Here is an 18,402-nt window from a genome sequence, read left to right on the forward strand (position 1 = left end):
GCACAACATAGAGAGACATGGAGCTGTAGATTACAAACTAATTCAGCATTCTATGATTCCTGGAAGACAGCAAGCTTCTCAGGGCCAACCACAATATTTTTTCCAACGTTCCTTGGTAGGCTTACTTACCCTTCGACATCAGCATGCAATTTGTGATTGCTAGGAAGACGACTGGATATTAGGTTTTAAGAGAGAGAGGTGTTTTGCCGTTATTTCTAGGCAGAAACATCTGAATATTGAAATACACAGAGCCCACATACTTCATGCTTTTCCAGAAGGCTCTCTAGGAAAATTAAAATTGTGAAAAAACCACAAAATTAATTAATAAAATCTAAGCAATTATAAGAAAAATAAGTATTCAAACAAACAGAAAATTGAATGCTCTGTGTACAAGTAACTACTTCAAGTTTCAAAAGCTTGCATTTATAAAACATAGAGGTAATGCATTTTTTATATATAGCATTACACTCTATCTTGCTTACTGTCTTTTTGCTTTTTAAATAAATTTTGCTTTTTAATTAAATATGGAACGTCAGAACACGTCCCTATTCAATCTAAATTCTGCTGGAATGTATCTGAAGGTACTTTTCCCCATGGGTTTACTCTCAGGCTGAGAAAAAGAAAGTTTTAAATGTTCTCTGCTTTATAACAGCTGAGAGAGGGGACAGCGTCTGGAATGCCTTTGACATCTGTCTGCACTTATTTGCATTGCGCTTGAAATCCTGATGGCGATCGACTTGACATTTCCATAACCCCTGTCAGCTCTGGCAATCTGTATTCTCATCCAGAAATTGCAGTGCACGAAGCACCTCCCGGTTTAACCACCTCAAACGCCCCTCCTGACTCCAGAGCTACACATTTGGAAGCATCGGTCTCTGTAGGAAAAGCATTCAGCCTACCCGTCTGCACGTTGCCGTCTGCGTACCACACCATGCCATGGGTACAGCAGCAGATATCAGCTTTTCTGTTCTAATGTGAACAGAGAGGATCATAGAATCATAGGGTTGGAAGGGACCTCTGGAGATCATCTAGTCCAACCCCCAAATCAATCAACAGATCAATAGATCAATAAACAAAAATCACTTTCCATATTGTAAACAGTTTGTCCACATTTGTTTTGGAAAAACAAAACCTATCAATGAAACAGTGGTATTTAGACATTTAATAGATACTACTGTGTAACATTTTCTGAATCAGTTAAAAGTTCACAGAGCAGTTAGACATCATGCAAGTGTTTTCTGTGGTCTGTGTTGTCATGCAAACTCAGGTTTTCCTGTTGATAATCTCACTTACATTACCTTTCTCATTTTACACTGCCTTTCCAATTGCTTTCCAGTACCCTTTGCAACCATAATTATCGCCTCTTACACTTTTTTAGCAGCAAACGCCTTTTACAAGTGATGCTGTTATTTCTAAATGGTTGAACTCTCACAATATACAGTCTGTTTTACTACTTGTGATGATCATGTTTCTAGTCCAACCTTGATGTAAACTTCTCTACAGCAATACATTGGATCAGAGTCAAATATTGGTTAGAATATCACGAGGGATTTATATTTTTTTTCCCTTTGGCATTCAACGTTTTAACTGGGGAGGTCTGTGACAGACTGAATCTCTGGTTCTGAGAAAACAAATCCCTGTTCCTAAGTTTCATGTAAATTCATTATGGTTTTATGACTCATGTGGCTCTAGCGGCCTTACTGGTTTATTTATTAGAGTGCCAAGAGGCAATTCATCTTGTTTACTTAGGTCTCTAGTCACACATTTCTGCCTTTTAAATAACACTCGGTTCTTTTAAAATACCTCCATTTTTAAAGGACTATTAAATAATGGAATCTTCTATGACACTATATTACTTCAGTTTCATACATCAATCCATTGCGATGTTACGACAGCATCCGATTGTGATGACACAGATCACAGCCTTCTCGAATCTTTTTACAATGTACATTGAATATTATGGCAATCTACAGGTACTATCAAAATACACCCCGAGGGACAGATTTTAGTGTAGACTCACAACCATAAAGATGATAAAACAGACACACACAAGTCAAGATTAAAACTTTTGATCACCAGACATTCAATTGATAATATGGAAGCAGCATCAAGCATTATTTTAATTTTGGGGTTTTTTTAGCTTCTCAGAAGCAGTATCTCAGATCATCAGTTAAAACTACATAAATGTTGCATAACTTGGGAACAGAGCATGGCTGAGCCCTGCCAGGCAAGCAATCCCATAGAGCATTTTCATTCTCATGTAAAATTTCTCACTCTCACTTATCTCAGAAACCCTCTTACCTTTCTTTCCAAATGTAGTTGCTCATTTTGCATCTCAGGTTTATCTGCCACGAATTACGTGTGACCATGTTGTTATTTTACAGTGTCAAAGTGTCTCAGAAATTCAGATCTAGTCTGTCTTCTTCATAGAGTTCTAATACATACAAGGTTGCAAAAACATGGGAAACCCATTCCTGCATTGTTTAAACTGTAGGTGACTGTAATCTGCAATTATAGTAGCACTCTCCTACTACAAAACAACCCTAGCAAAGTATGTTCTAACATACCCTAAAATTTAACAATGAGCATGAAATAAACAGATTTTTACAGTTCTAACAAGGCCCTTCAAATAGATTTTGTTGGTTGGTTTTATTCCCCCCAAGAACCATAACTTCTTTATAATCTTATCCCAGTGCAGCACACAGGCTAAGTATTTTCTCAGTATTTCCACAGCATCAAGGATCACTTTATTTGAAAACAACAAAGTTCCTTTAAAAATAATCAAGAACACCTCAAAATATTTAAAATGCACAGTACTTTTCAAAAGCAAACCAGTACGGATTGCTAGAGAACTCATTTAGTTATTTGCAGTGAAAAATGCTCAAAATATTCCAATTCTAATTTTTGCACAGAAGCTTCAAAAAGTATCTTGATTTTACTGAATGTTTACAGAATACAATAATATAAAGAAATGAAATTTGCAACAATTTAAATGCCACGCATGGCAGAGCCCCGAGTACCATTTACAAATGCTCAGTTGAATAGATTTTCCGAGTTGCTTTTTAGCCAGAAAAGTTTGTGTGTAGGATGATGCTGCAAAGGAAACAGAACTGATGAAAATTCTTAAGGGCCTATTCCAAGACTTCTGTTTTGGGAGAAGGAGATTAATTTATGTAAACAATTTAGTAATAGGCATTCAGAAAGTATGGATGATCGTTATTCTTTTTGTCACGCTTTCCAATCTATATGGGTATAAGCACAATTAACTATAGCGCTTCCAGTACAGAAGACTTTCCTCCTGTAAGCCTTCATCAGATAAACAAATCAGCTAGGTCTTTAATACGGTACAAACCACTAGAAATTAGGATAAATGGATGGAAATTGGAACTTGTGGCAGGCAGGCACCTTGGCAGAGGCTCAACTGTGAGTTACCTACTCGGCGTAACAAGGCTACAGGCGGTAGGAAAAACATTCCTTGTTTCTGGCTAGCTGAAATCGCTCCCATAGCAGTTCTTGTGGACTGCAAATATGGCAAATCTGCTTCTTGGCTGCCCTTGCGCAATCCTCATGTAAGCATAAAAAGTGACAGGGCAGAACGAGAGAAGCTACCAAATCAGTTAAGTTTCAGAAAAAAACCCGCAATGGTACTAAATTGGATGATGTTGGCAAAAGATGCCATTTTTTCCCCCTTTAATTTTCTTATATACTTCCTTCTGAATCTATTTCTGCTCCTTCTTATTATTTATTGCAAGGCATAAACTTTGATGAAATAAATAGTGGAAAACATGGGGAAAAAGAAAAAAAAATTTCACAAACTCAAATATATTCATTTTGATTGCCATCATTCATATGAGCCTTAAAATAGGTTCAGTCCGTTCCAGAATTCACCGTAGGAGTCTAAACTTGCAGGGTTTTTTCCATCCCAAACTATATTTCTTAAACACAAAAGCTAAATTGCATATTCAGATGTTCAGAAACCCATCACACACAATTATTATGTATGCTGCCCACGAAATCCACCGAAAGAGTCTTGTAGTTCCAGGAAGTGTTTTGGTCTGATGAATAAATAAATCTGAAATTTCTTTAATCTATGCACTGACACTCACTGAATGTGGAAGCATCTCGAGAAGGCTGCATATATTACAAATGTCAGGCTTTCATTTCGACAAAACGCTGCCTACCACTCTGAAATAACTGAACAAAATGATATATTCAAACTCCTCTGTTGTTGATGAAAACTGCTATGTACTTTTCACCAGCTGACAAAACAACACATCTCAGTCTCTTATTAAGAATACGCCTTAAAGGGGGGGGCAGAATGCAGGCTACTTATGTGCCAAAGCTTACTAGCTGTCTTTTACCTGAACCTTATAGAACACCTACTAGCAGGCATTTCTGGCTGAATCTTAAAACATATGGCCAGTTATTCCGATATATTTTTTTTTTTAAGTGTGACTTCTGCATTCTCTGACTTTAAAAGCAACAAGAAAACCCCCAAGTGTCAAATTAAGAAAGCCAAAGAGCTTGCTTGCAATTATTAACCTTTTTCTTTGCGTTAAGAGGGTGTCCGAAGGGTGACGATCTCCAGTGACTGACAAGATGCAATGAACGCAGCAGCTCTGGATGTTTGACTAGAGATTTTTCAGGCAGTGGCACTCTCTTCCTTTGCAGAAGAGACTCTTTTTGTGAAGCAGAATTCCTTGGTGAGAATGAGACCGTGCTTAGTTCCCCAAATTGAAAAATAATCATCATAATGAAGTCTCAGAGCCAGCCCATTCCTTGGCACATTCAATCACCTCTGGGATTACACAACCGCACCGACTTCTGCAAGTGTGAGAATTTTCTTTTTCCTTCCTTTCTTTCCATAAGTGAAGCCAAAATGAAATGGAATTCCTTTTACCACATGAAGGATTTGATCTTGGCCAATCTGAGCAATTTGATCAATTATAAGTTTAACGCAAATCACACCTGTCACATGGAAGGACAAAATACAGCCACTCAGAAATCAATCTGAAGTAAAAACAATGGGTTAAGCTTATTAACGTCCAAAAGTCATGCTCAGGAATTTATCAAAGGTTAAAAAAAGAAAACACACCATGCATCAGCTTATTTGACTTAAGAAGAATTTTAGCCTAAGCACCTCAGTTACTCAGGCATGGTGCAATGAGCAGGTAGGAAGAGAAAAATAGTCCATAGCATGCAAAAAAAGGAACAGAAAGCGAGGAATCTTGCTTCTAGGTGTTAATATAGCTCGGTATGACACGCCAGTGCAATAGCTGGGCAGCTGACAAGCAGAACCGAAATCTGGTATTACATGTCCACGAAGCGATACAGGCACAGTTAGCACAATCAGCAGCGTGATCACAGTTTAAAGAAGTTTAAGGGGAAAAAAAAAAAAGGGAAAGATACCCAAAAGGAAGAGAAAAAGCGTGGATAAATTTGGTAGCACCCAGTTGCACTGGTATTTTATTTTTGCTGGAAGGCAAATTTACAAGTCCAAAAAGAGTCTTGTTGACAACTCATTTAGCACCGTGTCTCTAACCTAGTCGATGGTGTTACTCTCTTCTTACAGGTTTCTCTCAAGTGAAACGCCTGCAGTCACACAATCAGCAGAACCACATCATATTCTCAGTCCAAACCAGCTATCAAGTTTTTGGGGATTTTTAAGTGTTTTTTTTTTTTTTTTTTAAGAAAGTTTAGAGAAAGAATTGCTCATGTTTGTAACTCACAGGAGATCACACATACCCCTTACTTGCCAGCCCTGACAGCGTCAATTCCCATGAACTGTCCAAGCCCCATCTCCACAAATGGCAGAGGTTACATGGGTTTTGAGTATTAGCTTGAAGAGAAATTTTGCAATGGAAGTAAATAACCAGATGGTTTAAGAGTAGTTTTCTCCTCTCAAAAGCTTCCACTCCATATGCTGCAGCCTGTCCCATTAACACACCTCATTCACAGAGGTTGCTTTCGAGGATTCAGAAAGACTTGAAATACATCCTTTACTCCTTAAATAACCATTAGGGTCACTTAGTAGCTAAGTATACTGAGCAGCTAAGTATAAAAAAAAAAGGCAATAATAAAAAAAAAAAGAGTCCATTAAATCCACGAAGCACTGTGGAGAAAGTTAGTCCCTAATTATTAGTATTAAGTAGCTGCACATAGAACACGATTTTTCTCTGCTGATTACAGATTAGACCAAACTCATTAATAAAGGTCAAACATCGGAGTTATTCTACTCTGGCTGAGATGAGATTCTTGCCAGCATCTAAGGTGACTTTGACACATTTCAGCGCTAAACCATTCTTTGTGGCACGTCCTGCCCAAGGTTTAAGCACTTCCCCACCCTCCCTCCCTCTGGGCATTTTACTGAATGAACATCGTGTTCTAGGACGCAATTTATTTAAAAACATTTATTTTAGGCAAAATTAAACAGACATTTGAGATTACATAGAAATACAGTTTCCAATTGGATCACATAATCTTTTCATTAAAAATGCACTGTTGTGTTGATTTAAGTAATTTTGTATGGATCGAGCAGGTACGTAATATTTAACCATGCCATTTGCAGTCAGCTATCATAAAAATCAGTAACGAAAAAGGTTTCTTAAAATGTGCAAATATTATCTTAGTGTTACCATTGATAATAAATGACCACTAAATAGATGCTTATTATGTAAAGCTTTTTAAAGTACAATAAAAATACAAATTCTATTTGTTAAAAAAGGCCATTGCAATGGCTACTAAACATCCTCATTATACAAATTCCAAAATACTATAGGACAAACAAAATTATAAAGACTTTTCTTTATGAAACATAGACTATTCTATTTGTTAGTGATTTTATATATTTTTAATATATATATATTTATATATAATACTCTATATGAATGTTGAACACAGAATAAGAGAGAGGAAGACTAATGTAATGTAGAACGTTAAGGCCCCCATTCAGCAAGGTACCTGAGCATACGTCAGCCTCGGCACAGGAATAATCCCATTCATTTCAGTGGACCTCAAAAGTACATGCAGAAGTACTTTGTCGAACAAGGCATAAGATATACACGTGATGATGAATTTGCCAAATGCATTTTTAGTGTAAACTGTAACCGTTGAGGATAAAACCATATCACAAAAAACCTCTCATGAAAAAGGAAAGAAAATATATTAAAAAAAAAATCTGAATATTTTTTCCCCCACAGCTGTATATTTTGAGGAGAAAAATATTAGAGTTTTTAAAGTTTTTGAATTGAACTGATGTGGAGCTTGGGCATCAAAACACTAATGATAATAATTTTCTGAGATAGATTTAAGATGGTATTTTATTGCTTATGCTAAAGATTAATGAAGAGTATATGCATAGACAGGTCAGCGTTCAATTCACTTGCAGCTGAAAATTTTGGTGTGCAGTTATTTCTGTAACATTAACAACCAGTGGGTATGAAGGACTTACTAACTTATATTGAATTCTTGGAGCAACCTTCAAAATTATAGTAAGACATATAACATTAAAGCAGACTGAAAAAAATACTCAACATAGCCTGACTGTAAACACTCAGGTGTTGAAAGTAACAGAACTGAGCACAGTAAACAGAGTGCATGCTTATACACAAAATTACATAAATTCCTACGTATATGTAAGACCATAACCTTCTTTTTGAGTTATGGTTATCATGTAATGAATTCCAAATTACATACTTTACAGTTCAGCTATAAAATACCAGAACAAAGGGCAGTGACTTTGTCCGTTCTGCAATTTAGCAGTTCTTCTATGCTCATTAAACACTAATTAGCATACTAACAAATTGTTAGTTTCAAAAACATGAATTAAGGACCTAAAGATCTTCTGTATTTTATAAACTAATAACAACATATATACAGCGTAGTAACCATACACAGTAATGGAAATCAATTACATGGCATCCAGATTTAAGTATATATTAATGGTTAGTATTTTCTGCTTTTTCACTGCAATTTGAACTTTTTGCACTAGATATTAATCATTTTATGGCTTGAATATTAAATAATGTCTTAGAAGCGTAAGTTCAAAATGCTGCCAGGTAAAGTATTACATAAAAATCATGCTTGCACGTCTGCAAACAGAGAGGTAATGTGTGAGCTTTCTCAAGAACTTCTCCAGGCTAATAGTCATGAAGCGTAGTAAACTCGGGCCAAAACGTGACAGAAAGAAACACAACAGCGTAACTTAAATTCATATTTCATAAACAAATACAATTTTTTACATTTGTACAGGGAAAGACTGGAACTAAGTTGGATTTTTACAGAAGCAAACGTTACAAGAGTTTACATGTTGAAAAAAGCAATTTTTGGCACACATAATATCTGTGAATACGTGTTCAGAATTAAAAAAAAAAAAAAAAACAAACCCAACACTGCAGAGGAATTTCACATTGAATTTCTTGTCATCAGCACCTGCTGTCTAGTGGGTCAAGACAAAATACTGTGCCTTCAAGAGTTAATCCCATTTTGAACCCCTCCTGCAATGAAACAAGACATAGTTAATAAAAAGGAAAGTGATTTCTGAAGGATTAAGCTCTCTTTCTAAAAACATCTAAATTTGAGCTTATCTTTAGGCAGATAAACCATAAGGATACTTCGGAGTGAATTCACAGACATTTACATTATTTGGCCAGCTGATTTTTAATAAGTCTTAGTGGTTTACTTATAGAAGGATGTATCTTGTACAAAAAAAGAAATGCAGTACGTATGTAAAATGAAGAAAATAGTATAGAATAAAAATATTGGAAATTCATAGGTTGATACAAAACCAAACAAGCTTGACTTGCACCATGTTGTTCCGGAGTAAAACTCAACATGATTTATAAGCAGGAAAGATTAGGGCTATATGACCAAAGAGTTTCTGGTATTTGTATTTTAAAGATTCAGATAAATTACAGACATTGTTACTAATACCAGGTGTCTCCTACATTCAGTAATCCCTTATCTTAGAAGCAGTCTAACAAAAAGTAGAGTACTCAAGCCCACCTCAGAGGTTTGTTCTGAATCGCTCCCTCTGCAGTTAAATAGATGGGTGGGTGCTTTCCAGCCCACTGCCACCCAAGCTTCATTAAAACGGCAAATAAAATCATACTTGCTCTATCGCAAATGACCAACCTGTGCATTTCAAAGGCATGTAACTCAGTGAAATCAAATACAATGGTCTTCAGATAGTACAAAGGATTTCGTTAAAGGTTCAGACCAAAAATCCTCTTTTTACTTGCATTAGTTGTATTGGTAGAAACACCAAAATGGTTATAAGCTAGATGCTACCGCTCCCTCTGTCGAAAAGGAATTCATTCTACAAGTACCTGTGTTTGGTTTACAAAACGTATTCAGCTTGCACCGGTTCTAAAATAACAGCAGCACTTGTAATACAGGCAAAATGCTCTTGTTTTCATTTCTCTTTTTGCTTTAAAAGAAGCAGAATAATTGTGGCTTGACCTTCAAGAGAAAAGTCACCTTTGAGTCAAAAAAAAATGTCAGTCTGTTAGGTGAAGTGCTGTAAAGCTATAAGCAATTGGAAACAAGGGCTCTGAACAGAAATGCCATGAGAACATCAGCTCCGGTGGCAGCTGTCACAGTGGTCAGTTCAGTGTTGTCTTAACGTACGGTTCACTTAGAGAATGCTGACTGCATGCTATGAAACCAATCGTGTGCTTTCATGAAGCAAACACCTTGTGAACAGGTCATTTTGTAAAACTACCTCTATTGGGATTAGGCATAAACTCCAACCTTTTCTCAAAATGCACAGCAGTTCCCCAAGAGCATACTTTTTGGCTTTAAAACATAAATCTCAAGTCAAACCAGCTTAATTTCAAACAAATGTAAACCACAAGCTAGGATTTTAAAAGCGTATGGATATTTAATAACCCCATCAGCTACTGCCGTAAGAGTAATGCTGAAAAACCCAATAAACTTCCTTGCAGCGATCTGAGATTTCCTCAGTAAAACTTGCGTTTTTCTAAAGGCAGATCCATACTATGAGATGGTGAGCCAGCAGCAGTACTGCGGTGTAAACCTTCTCCAACTGTGCTACCCAGGTTGCTCTGCCTGGGTGACACGGTGCTGCCAAAGCTCACTGGTGTATTTTGACTTTTTTTTTTTCCCCTCTCCTTTGTCTTTTTCAAAGTGCTAACAGGAGGAGCATTCAATGCAAAAGATATTTCAAGCAAACAGTATCTGAATTTCCGAGTCAAACATATCTGGTTATAAACAGACATTGTTCGTTTACCCAAAGGATACGATTAATTGATGTAACTGCAGTCAAAGGAGCAGAATTCAGAGCATTAACCCGACAGTCTAGCCTGTTAAATTGTAAACCCCTCAGTTACAGTTGGGCTGAAATCTTTTAAAGTATTTAACGGCTGCTTCCAGTTATGAGGCTGGAAAGGGGATGGTTTGTGCTTCAACCTGAGGATGCTTGATACAGCTGCAATAGTAGAACAGTACGGCAACTGGTTTAACAAGGACAGCCAGCTTCATTCTTAGCAATCCAGAGAGCCCTTTCACCGAACACGCATCCTATTCATGCCCTCCGTGCTGTTATCTTTCTTCTATACATTTAAGCACCGTTTGTTGGTGTCTTATGTCGCTGCACGTTGAATGCCCTTTTTCTGGCTAGCTAAGAGCAAATTGGATTAGGTATTTTGGAAGCACACACATCTCATTGCTCTTATGTTGATCATGTGGGGTTTTTTCATTTTTGTTTCATTCCGTACAAACTGATATTTTGTCACTGATCCCTTAGCTTGTGTTTGCTATAACTTGACTTTATTTCTACCTTCTTGAAGAACAGTGGTCTCCTTGACCTTTCCATCTGCAACTTCTCTCCAGACCACTTTCCCCCACCACTTAATCCTTCCCCTCTTTTAAGCTGTGATATTTTGGATTTAAAACAATCACGTTTTCACATATTTGCAATGTGATCAATATTAATCCATTAAGAGATTGCTGCACTACACGTATCATAATCATTTAAAAAACCTTTTAACTTTATTAACGTAATGAACTATTGTCGGTTCTAAAAGAAAATAGCAGTGTGGTTGCCAGGTGCTGTTACCAGTTGCTGTTACCAGTTGCATACCTTAGAACCCAGCTTCTATTATGGGCAGAATTGATAGGGAAGTAAAACCTACCACTACAGTGCCAGGAAATGCAGTGTTAACACATGCATGCTTAAAAACGGGGCTCATGCATATAGCTGTCTATAACAGGAACACGACATTTCAATGTTCACCTGTTAAATCACACAAAACCCGCTATCTTCAAGGCTCAGATACTACAGTCACCAGCAGGCTAAAACTTTCAGGCCAACCACAGGGTCAAAAAAGCCCAACAACGTTAAAGAGGACATCAAGGCAATCCAGATGGCCACGTGGGCATTTTTCAGATTTTAAAAGAATGTAAAATCCAGATTTTTTTTTTGCTTCATGAATGAGTGGAGGACTTCTTCATGAAGTGGAGGACAAGAAATGCGTAGGAGTATAAACTAAAGAAAGCTATATTGTCTCGACCAATATTCCCATTAAATTAAATGTATCCCTCAAAAGGGAAAAGAAATTACAACATCCTTGTCCAGTATACTCTTCTCTTTGGCAAACTGATTGCAGGGAAATTTCCAGAGATTAGGAAAGCACAGAATTCAGATCTCCCACAGCCATCTCCACTCCTAATCCCTCAAGTTTTGCCAAATAACTAAATTCTGAAATAATTTTTGGAATCTCCAAAACTATACTTTTGCAAACATACTATATAATTAAAAAAAAATTAAAAAATCCAATCAGCCGTCAGTAGTCAAGCGAGCTGTGGGAAGACAAGGTTTTAAGAAAAGATTCTCCTTTACATCCAGACACAGCTGAACTGCGATTAATGCGGATAACAGGATAAGTATCTTACGGTGTAGTTCTCACAGCAATGCAGAACACTTTGAGCCTTATGTCCACGTTCAGGAATCATGGAATCATAGAATCTTCATGGTTGGAAGGGACCTTTGAGATCATCGAGTCCAACCATACACACACCCAAAAAACCCAAAAAAACAACAACGTACAATCTCTGCCACTAGAGCATGCCCTGAAGTGCCAAATCTAGAGGTTTCTTAAATACCTCTAGGGATGGTGACTCAGCCACCTCCCTGGGCAGGCTGGTCCAGTGCCTGACCACTCTTTCAGTAAAGTAATTCTTCCTAATATCTAATGTAAACCTCCCCTGCTGCAACTTCAGACTGTTTATCTATACACTTGAACTGCATATGTCTCTCAAGTCTTATGGCTCCTACTTGAAGCTTCTGTATGATTATTATAGTAGCCATCATACAGCATACACCTACTTTCGACTCTCTACTCCAAAACCCAGCATTCGCAGCTGTAATAATAATGAAGTCAGTTGGAATAACCGATCAGATTATAATTTATGTTTTGTTTTTATCTTTTTCCTAATAAACTCGATTAATGTGTTAGGCAGAATATTTTTTTCTTTAAAAATGACATATATAGTCAGCACTTGGTACACATTACATACTATATATAAAAAAATGTATCATTAATTTTAATACACAGCATTTTAAGTATTTTGGCTTGTAAAATTCAGTCATTTCAGCTTTTAATAACATGTGTTCTTAACATAACACACTGCCTGTTCATTAAAAAACATGTGTGCTATGGCTTCGCATACTTTAAAAATTCAGGAAATGTAACTCCTCATGTGGTCAGAAAATCTCCCAGATCTGCTGGTTTTCAGGGAATGAAGAAAAAGGCCATCCCTGGTACCGGGCAGAAGCGGGAACAGGAAGGGTTATGAAGCATGCATCTACACTGTGCCTCACTTCTGTGTTCATATCCCCATGATGACAGCGTAAAGTAACTTTTCTAGTTCCAAAGTGATTTAACTCAAGGACTGAACATCTTAGTTACCCAGAAAAATAATGGTATTTTACTAAAGGATATGATTGGTCTCAAAGAGAGGAGCAAAGCTTGTTTTCACTAGAAAAAGTGACCTGAAAACAATCCCTCTTCCAAAACTCCCACTTTTTTTATGTCTGTGATAATGAGATGTGAGCTATTCTGGTTAAAAACAGTAAACGGTATAAGACAAAGAATTCCATTTTATCAGAAGGCAAGTTTGACAAAGTCAATCTTATGGCTCTGAAGCTAACTCACTCATCACTTCACAGTGACTTCCCTTGATGAACTTAAGTCAGCACAAACCCAATGAACCAATGGTAAATTTACATGTCTCCGAGAAGACAATTTAGAGGGCTGGGCATAACTTATTTCCAATGGAAAGACGACAAGCCTACTGACTGCTTCAAGCCATGCAGGGAGAATGGCTTGCAGCTCCTGGAAGCTTTATGATATTAACTACCTTGAGATTTTAATAAATTATAGCAGCTGCTGTTGGTATGATTCATGATCCAGGGAAACTTCCCCTCACTGCAAGATTTCTGGGAATATAGACAAATTCATTTTATTAATGTCTGGATACTGTCAAAATAGAGAGGATGAAAGTACGTTTCAGCATAAGGGTGGGGGGAAACGGGAGGCTGGATAGTCATCAGAGAGAGGCCCGAGCTGCAGAAGTCACATCTCAGCACATGTTTGGGTTTTGAGCTCTCCAAATTTGACTGGACCGAGAAATGGAACAGAAAGAGCTTAAGTGTGAAATTTGGATCCTAACTGAAGTTTAGATGTAAGAACGTTCCCCCAGAGGTCAGAGAACTTTATCTGACCTCGTTAAATTCAGAGTATCAGATGAAAAGGAAAAGCACCCACTCCTTCAGCGTTTATACTCCAACGCCTCTTGCGCTGTGCTTTCCTCTCCCGCTTTGCCTACACATCACCTTCCCACGCACACGTAGGCCGAGGCAGCTTTTTCTGCAGACTGGGGCATGTTTGCTGAGGCATCCCTACACCCAGAGATAACTCTACACAGACATAACTCTACACGAGAAATAGGATAAGAGAGTCTGGACTGAGCTGCTTCAACCAGGCTGTCTCTGCCCGGCGCCGAGGCAGCTTGCCTGCCACTCTGAGTGTGGGATAAACTGCATTTAATACCCCATCAGAGGGTATTTTGAACTATTAGATGTGTTCAGAAACAACTTACCTTTGTACATTTAATGGAATACATATTTATTGAAACTCAGGCTGTACTCTCATTACGTGAAGACAACAGATCCCTTCACTTTGCATTCCAGAAAAGGAAAGAAGCCTAGATTTTTTCCTTCACGTTAGCCTTCCCACAGCACATTACGTTTTGTGTGCTTTTAGCTTTTCTAGTGTCCATTTCACCTTCCTTCTTATAGGCTATGTATCTAACAACCGTTAATTTTTAAGCATAGCTATCTTCTGCTCATTGCAAGTTTTTAAGTAATTATTATTGTACTAACACAAAAATCTACGTATCAAAGGTTTTGCTTAAAACATTTCACTACTGACAATCTGATAATGAAAACTGGAGATTTCACTAGTACACGTGGAAAACAAACAGAATGAAAACGAAGGCTTAGTATTATTAGCAGCTGATAAGACAGACTAAAGAAAACTAAAATCAGATGTCCCTACCTTAAAAATTGTAGGCCCCTAAAAATTAAAATGGCCCTGACTTGGAGCTGTATACATAAAATATAAATCTTAAAAGTTTATAAATATATATGTACACACACATACATAAAGATAAAGACAGCAGACATGAACACATGCACACTTCAATTGTAAATGCTTTAAATACCATTATTAAAATATGATATACCAACCATCGCTGACGCTAGGCACCCAGGAAAGCACAAGAAGATAAAAAAAGGTATTAGGAAAAACATGTTTTAATCTGTATTTTCCACCAATCCCCGAGTAAAATAACTGCACATAGCTTTTGCTTTGACCGAAGTCAGAATATTATTTCCCACCCCCCCACACACACACTCTGTCAGCTTTACACTTCTCAATTGGGTTGCACCTGAACAAGTTTTGTGTCTACATAAAGGCCCACTAGTTAATTTTCAGCGGAAACATCAGGGTATGCCCAGACTGATATGCTAGACACTCTAATTGTGAGACTCATTTATAAAGCATACAAAAAGCTGTAAAAAACCAAAACATGTATGTGCACAGGGTAACACCTGACCAATGCAATATTCTTTGCAATAGGACATAGTAATGCCGTAAGGTTTGGTTGTTTTTTATTAGTTGTTTGTCTACTTTTTCAGGTGAAGAGAGTACAAACAATGATGTCAGTTTTTCATTTTATGAATTTAAAAATTTTTGATAAAGATTTCTACTGTTCCATTCACTGATGTTTTATGAGGTGATAACACTTTCCAGCTTTATATGTTAACAATATAAAATTTAGTCCAAAAGTTACCTGTAGTAAGAACTCTTACTGTGTGACATTTAGCTATAGTCGCAGGATTCTTCCTAGTATCACAGATACTACAGTATACGTTTTCCTAAAATAGGCTATACACAATGGAAACACTGATATCTATCAATGTGAGATGCTAAAACATTTGCTTTTTGTGCTAAAGGGCTTGGTAATAACATCACAGCGTTCACAAAACACAAGCATTTTTAACGCAATTGCAAAGAAACCAATTTTGGCTTTTACTGCTATTGGAAACTATGTGGGCCGTAGTACAGGGAAGCAAAAATCTGAATTTCTTACTTCACAGTGAGCAGAGTTTGCCGGTGGCACCATCCTAAACTGACATGGAAAATGAAATTTCCCAATGAAGATGAATGCAAAAATTTTACTCAGGTAAACTAAACAATGTTTAAATCTTATTTCAGCCATTTTGAAATGTTTCTCCTGCTCTCCAGGCAGAAGAGAGGAACTGAAGAAGCCTGAGAGCTAGCTATTGGACTTTGTGGGGTTCTCAAGATACAAGAGGGCTGGAAGCCCTGGGAACACTTTCTGCTGAGGAGCCAGGATCCTAGAAGTTCGAGTTCCCAGTATTTTCAGCCTCTCGTTTTGCTGGCAGGCTCCTGAAAAAAGTACAGATAAGTAAACTGGCAAGGAACTAGCACTTTGGAAAGTCTGACTGAAGAGAGTGATTTATTCCAAAACTTGAAAGCTTTCTCTTCGAACTGCTTCAAAATTGGGTCAGTAACTGAGCAGATACTATCGAGTGTTTCAGGATCAACAAACATTTTCTGATAAAAACACATCAGTTCAGAATTCTTGAGGCAATTCTCAACAGTTTAATTGTCCCAGAGTGCTTTAGTCAAATACAGCTATTTATAAAGGCGGGAGAAAATTACTGTGGCACCTTAAAAGCATGTACTCTGCCTATGCCAACACTATGAAAAAACAGACCGATGCCAATGAGGGAAAGATTAGGATCCAGTGGGATAGTGGTGACTGCTGGAACTGAAGAGTTACAGCATCAGTGCATCTGTAGGGCTCTCACCTCAGCTCTCTTTCAGTTCGCTCAGTCCCTTCCCAGGCAAGAGTAGCAGTATCTATTTTGATTATGCTGCTGAGAAATCCTAAATTAGTGCAGGTGTCTGTATTAATACCATGGGCTAAGGATCTTCAGAAAAATTCAAACTCCAACTCCAAGATGATGAGATATATTTACAAAAGGAATAGTGAGAAATAGGTTTTTTTGTATGCATTTGTGTACGCAGTCTGGAATACATTTTCAGAATACTGTAAACAGGTATTTCAAGAATAGTCATACAGCCACAGAAAACTGCCTAATCGATAACTCAATAGTTACCTGCATCTCATCTAGTTTGGACTGAATGTCTGGAGGGAAATCTCCTGCTCCGCAGCTAAAAGGGTCAAAAGGTTCTGCTCCAAAAAGGTCTCTCTCTGGAACAACAGAAAAGTGAGTCATGGAGAGAAAAGGTATGGGCTACGACAATAGGTTTTGAAAACATAAGCTTACACCTCCTTACAAGCTGAATAACAGAACCTCCAGATATGCAACTGATTAACCACAACTTTTAACATCCAAATTTGAAAGCCAGGTCTTTGATAATTACAATTTTCCAATGTTTAATATTCAGATATTTTTCCAAGAACACCATCAACTTCTGTTTAAGCCTCTACTTAGCTTTCATTAGTGCTTGTGACTTCTACAGGAATGTTAGGGATCCGATGAGAAGAAGCTTCAGTTTGAATAGGGCATCTTCTACGAAAGTGCGCTCTGGAATTGGTGTGTATAGGAGTTTCATAAACAGGAAACACCTGGACATCAGTTGTCCAATTTCATCTTAGCATTACGTCAGAAACATATTGTTGCAAACAAACTAGCCTTCCTGTCCCCTGTATGCCACTTCTCACCATCAGGTTAAGGATGTCTTTGTAAGGACAAGAAACTACTCTTACTCATGGAAGGTAAGGCCTTCATTTGATAGAGTTCCTCAATGCACAGCTGGCAGTAACTAAAACTAATTGTCAGGGGTTTAAAATCTTGGATACGATCAAGTCAAAAAAGAAAGAATGAAAAAAGCACAGAATCATGAAAGGTCACTTACCCTAGAATTCCACTAAATCTGGATTCATACATTGAATGATTGCAAATTCCCCTCTGTCAATAATACCATATAGTGTCTCACTTTTTCTTAACCGTAGTATGCTTTCTAGTGGTGAAGGAGTTTGTTTCTTTTTTGTCTGGACAGGAACAAACACCTCCGATACATTTTTTTTTTTTCTTATTAGAACAGCATAATGCTGGTTCTTCACATCTGACAGCCCAAATACTTTGAGGTTGTGGATTTTACCCTTCTCAGCAATGGGATTTTTTTTTTTCCTCTACATGTAATCATGCCATCTATACAGACTGTCTATCCCACACTGGGTTGAAGTAAACCACTAAGAAAATAATTTTGCTAACCCAACTGCATTGATTGCAAAATTTACGGAACGAACTTAATACAGTCTTGTCATTGGTGGAAAGAAAATTAAAACCATACCCTGTCTCCTAACTTTCATGGTTGTTCAGCAAGACCTGGTAAGCATACTACCTACCTTAAAACAACGTTAGCTTAAGAACGTAAGAGTAAAAGGGGCTGTTAGTATCTTTGAATGTACAGACTAGCTAGTTTTCTGGTTAACCACAGATTTTTACACTAAACATCCAAGATACGTAAGCTGACAACTGACTACTTGACGGAAAATCCATGGTACAGTGTTAACCTGTCATCTTATTGATGCTGAAGATTGTGCATATAGCTAAATAAATGTCTTTATTTTGGCCTCCTTGGAGTCAGAGCTTTAGACCTATACTTCAGACCTGTACTAGGCTCTTCAACATTTTATTATGCACGTCAGTCTCCATGTATTCTGACCTAATCATTTAGGTGTTATCAGGCTGCACAAGAGGCATTTTAAATAATTAGCTACCACCATTCATTCACATAATAAAGTATACAGAAACAAGCA

At 37.4% G+C, this 18,402-nt stretch overlaps 1 protein-coding gene across 5 annotated transcripts in view; it reads right to left on the minus strand.

Moving 5' to 3' along the window:
- Nucleotides 1-6,362: 6,362 nt before the first annotated feature.
- Nucleotides 6,363-18,402, minus strand: part of GULP1 (GULP PTB domain containing engulfment adaptor 1) — a 169,159-nt gene continuing 157,119 nt past the window's right edge. For all 5 annotated transcript variants that reach the window (XM_054208469.1, XM_054208465.1, XM_054208470.1 and 2 more), the window contains 2 exons: nt 16,733-16,827; nt 6,363-8,495 (listed from right to left, as the gene is read on the minus strand). In XM_054208469.1, the coding sequence (XP_054064444.1) occupies nt 8,424-8,495; nt 16,733-16,827 (167 nt within the window). In that variant the 3' untranslated portion in view covers nt 6,363-8,423. The remainder of the gene's footprint in view (nt 8,496-16,732; nt 16,828-18,402) is intronic.

The sequence above is a fragment of the Rissa tridactyla genome, chromosome 7 (assembly GCF_028500815.1).
Source record: "Rissa tridactyla isolate bRisTri1 chromosome 7, bRisTri1.patW.cur.20221130, whole genome shotgun sequence".
Classification (NCBI taxonomy): domain Eukaryota; kingdom Metazoa; phylum Chordata; class Aves; order Charadriiformes; family Laridae; genus Rissa; species Rissa tridactyla.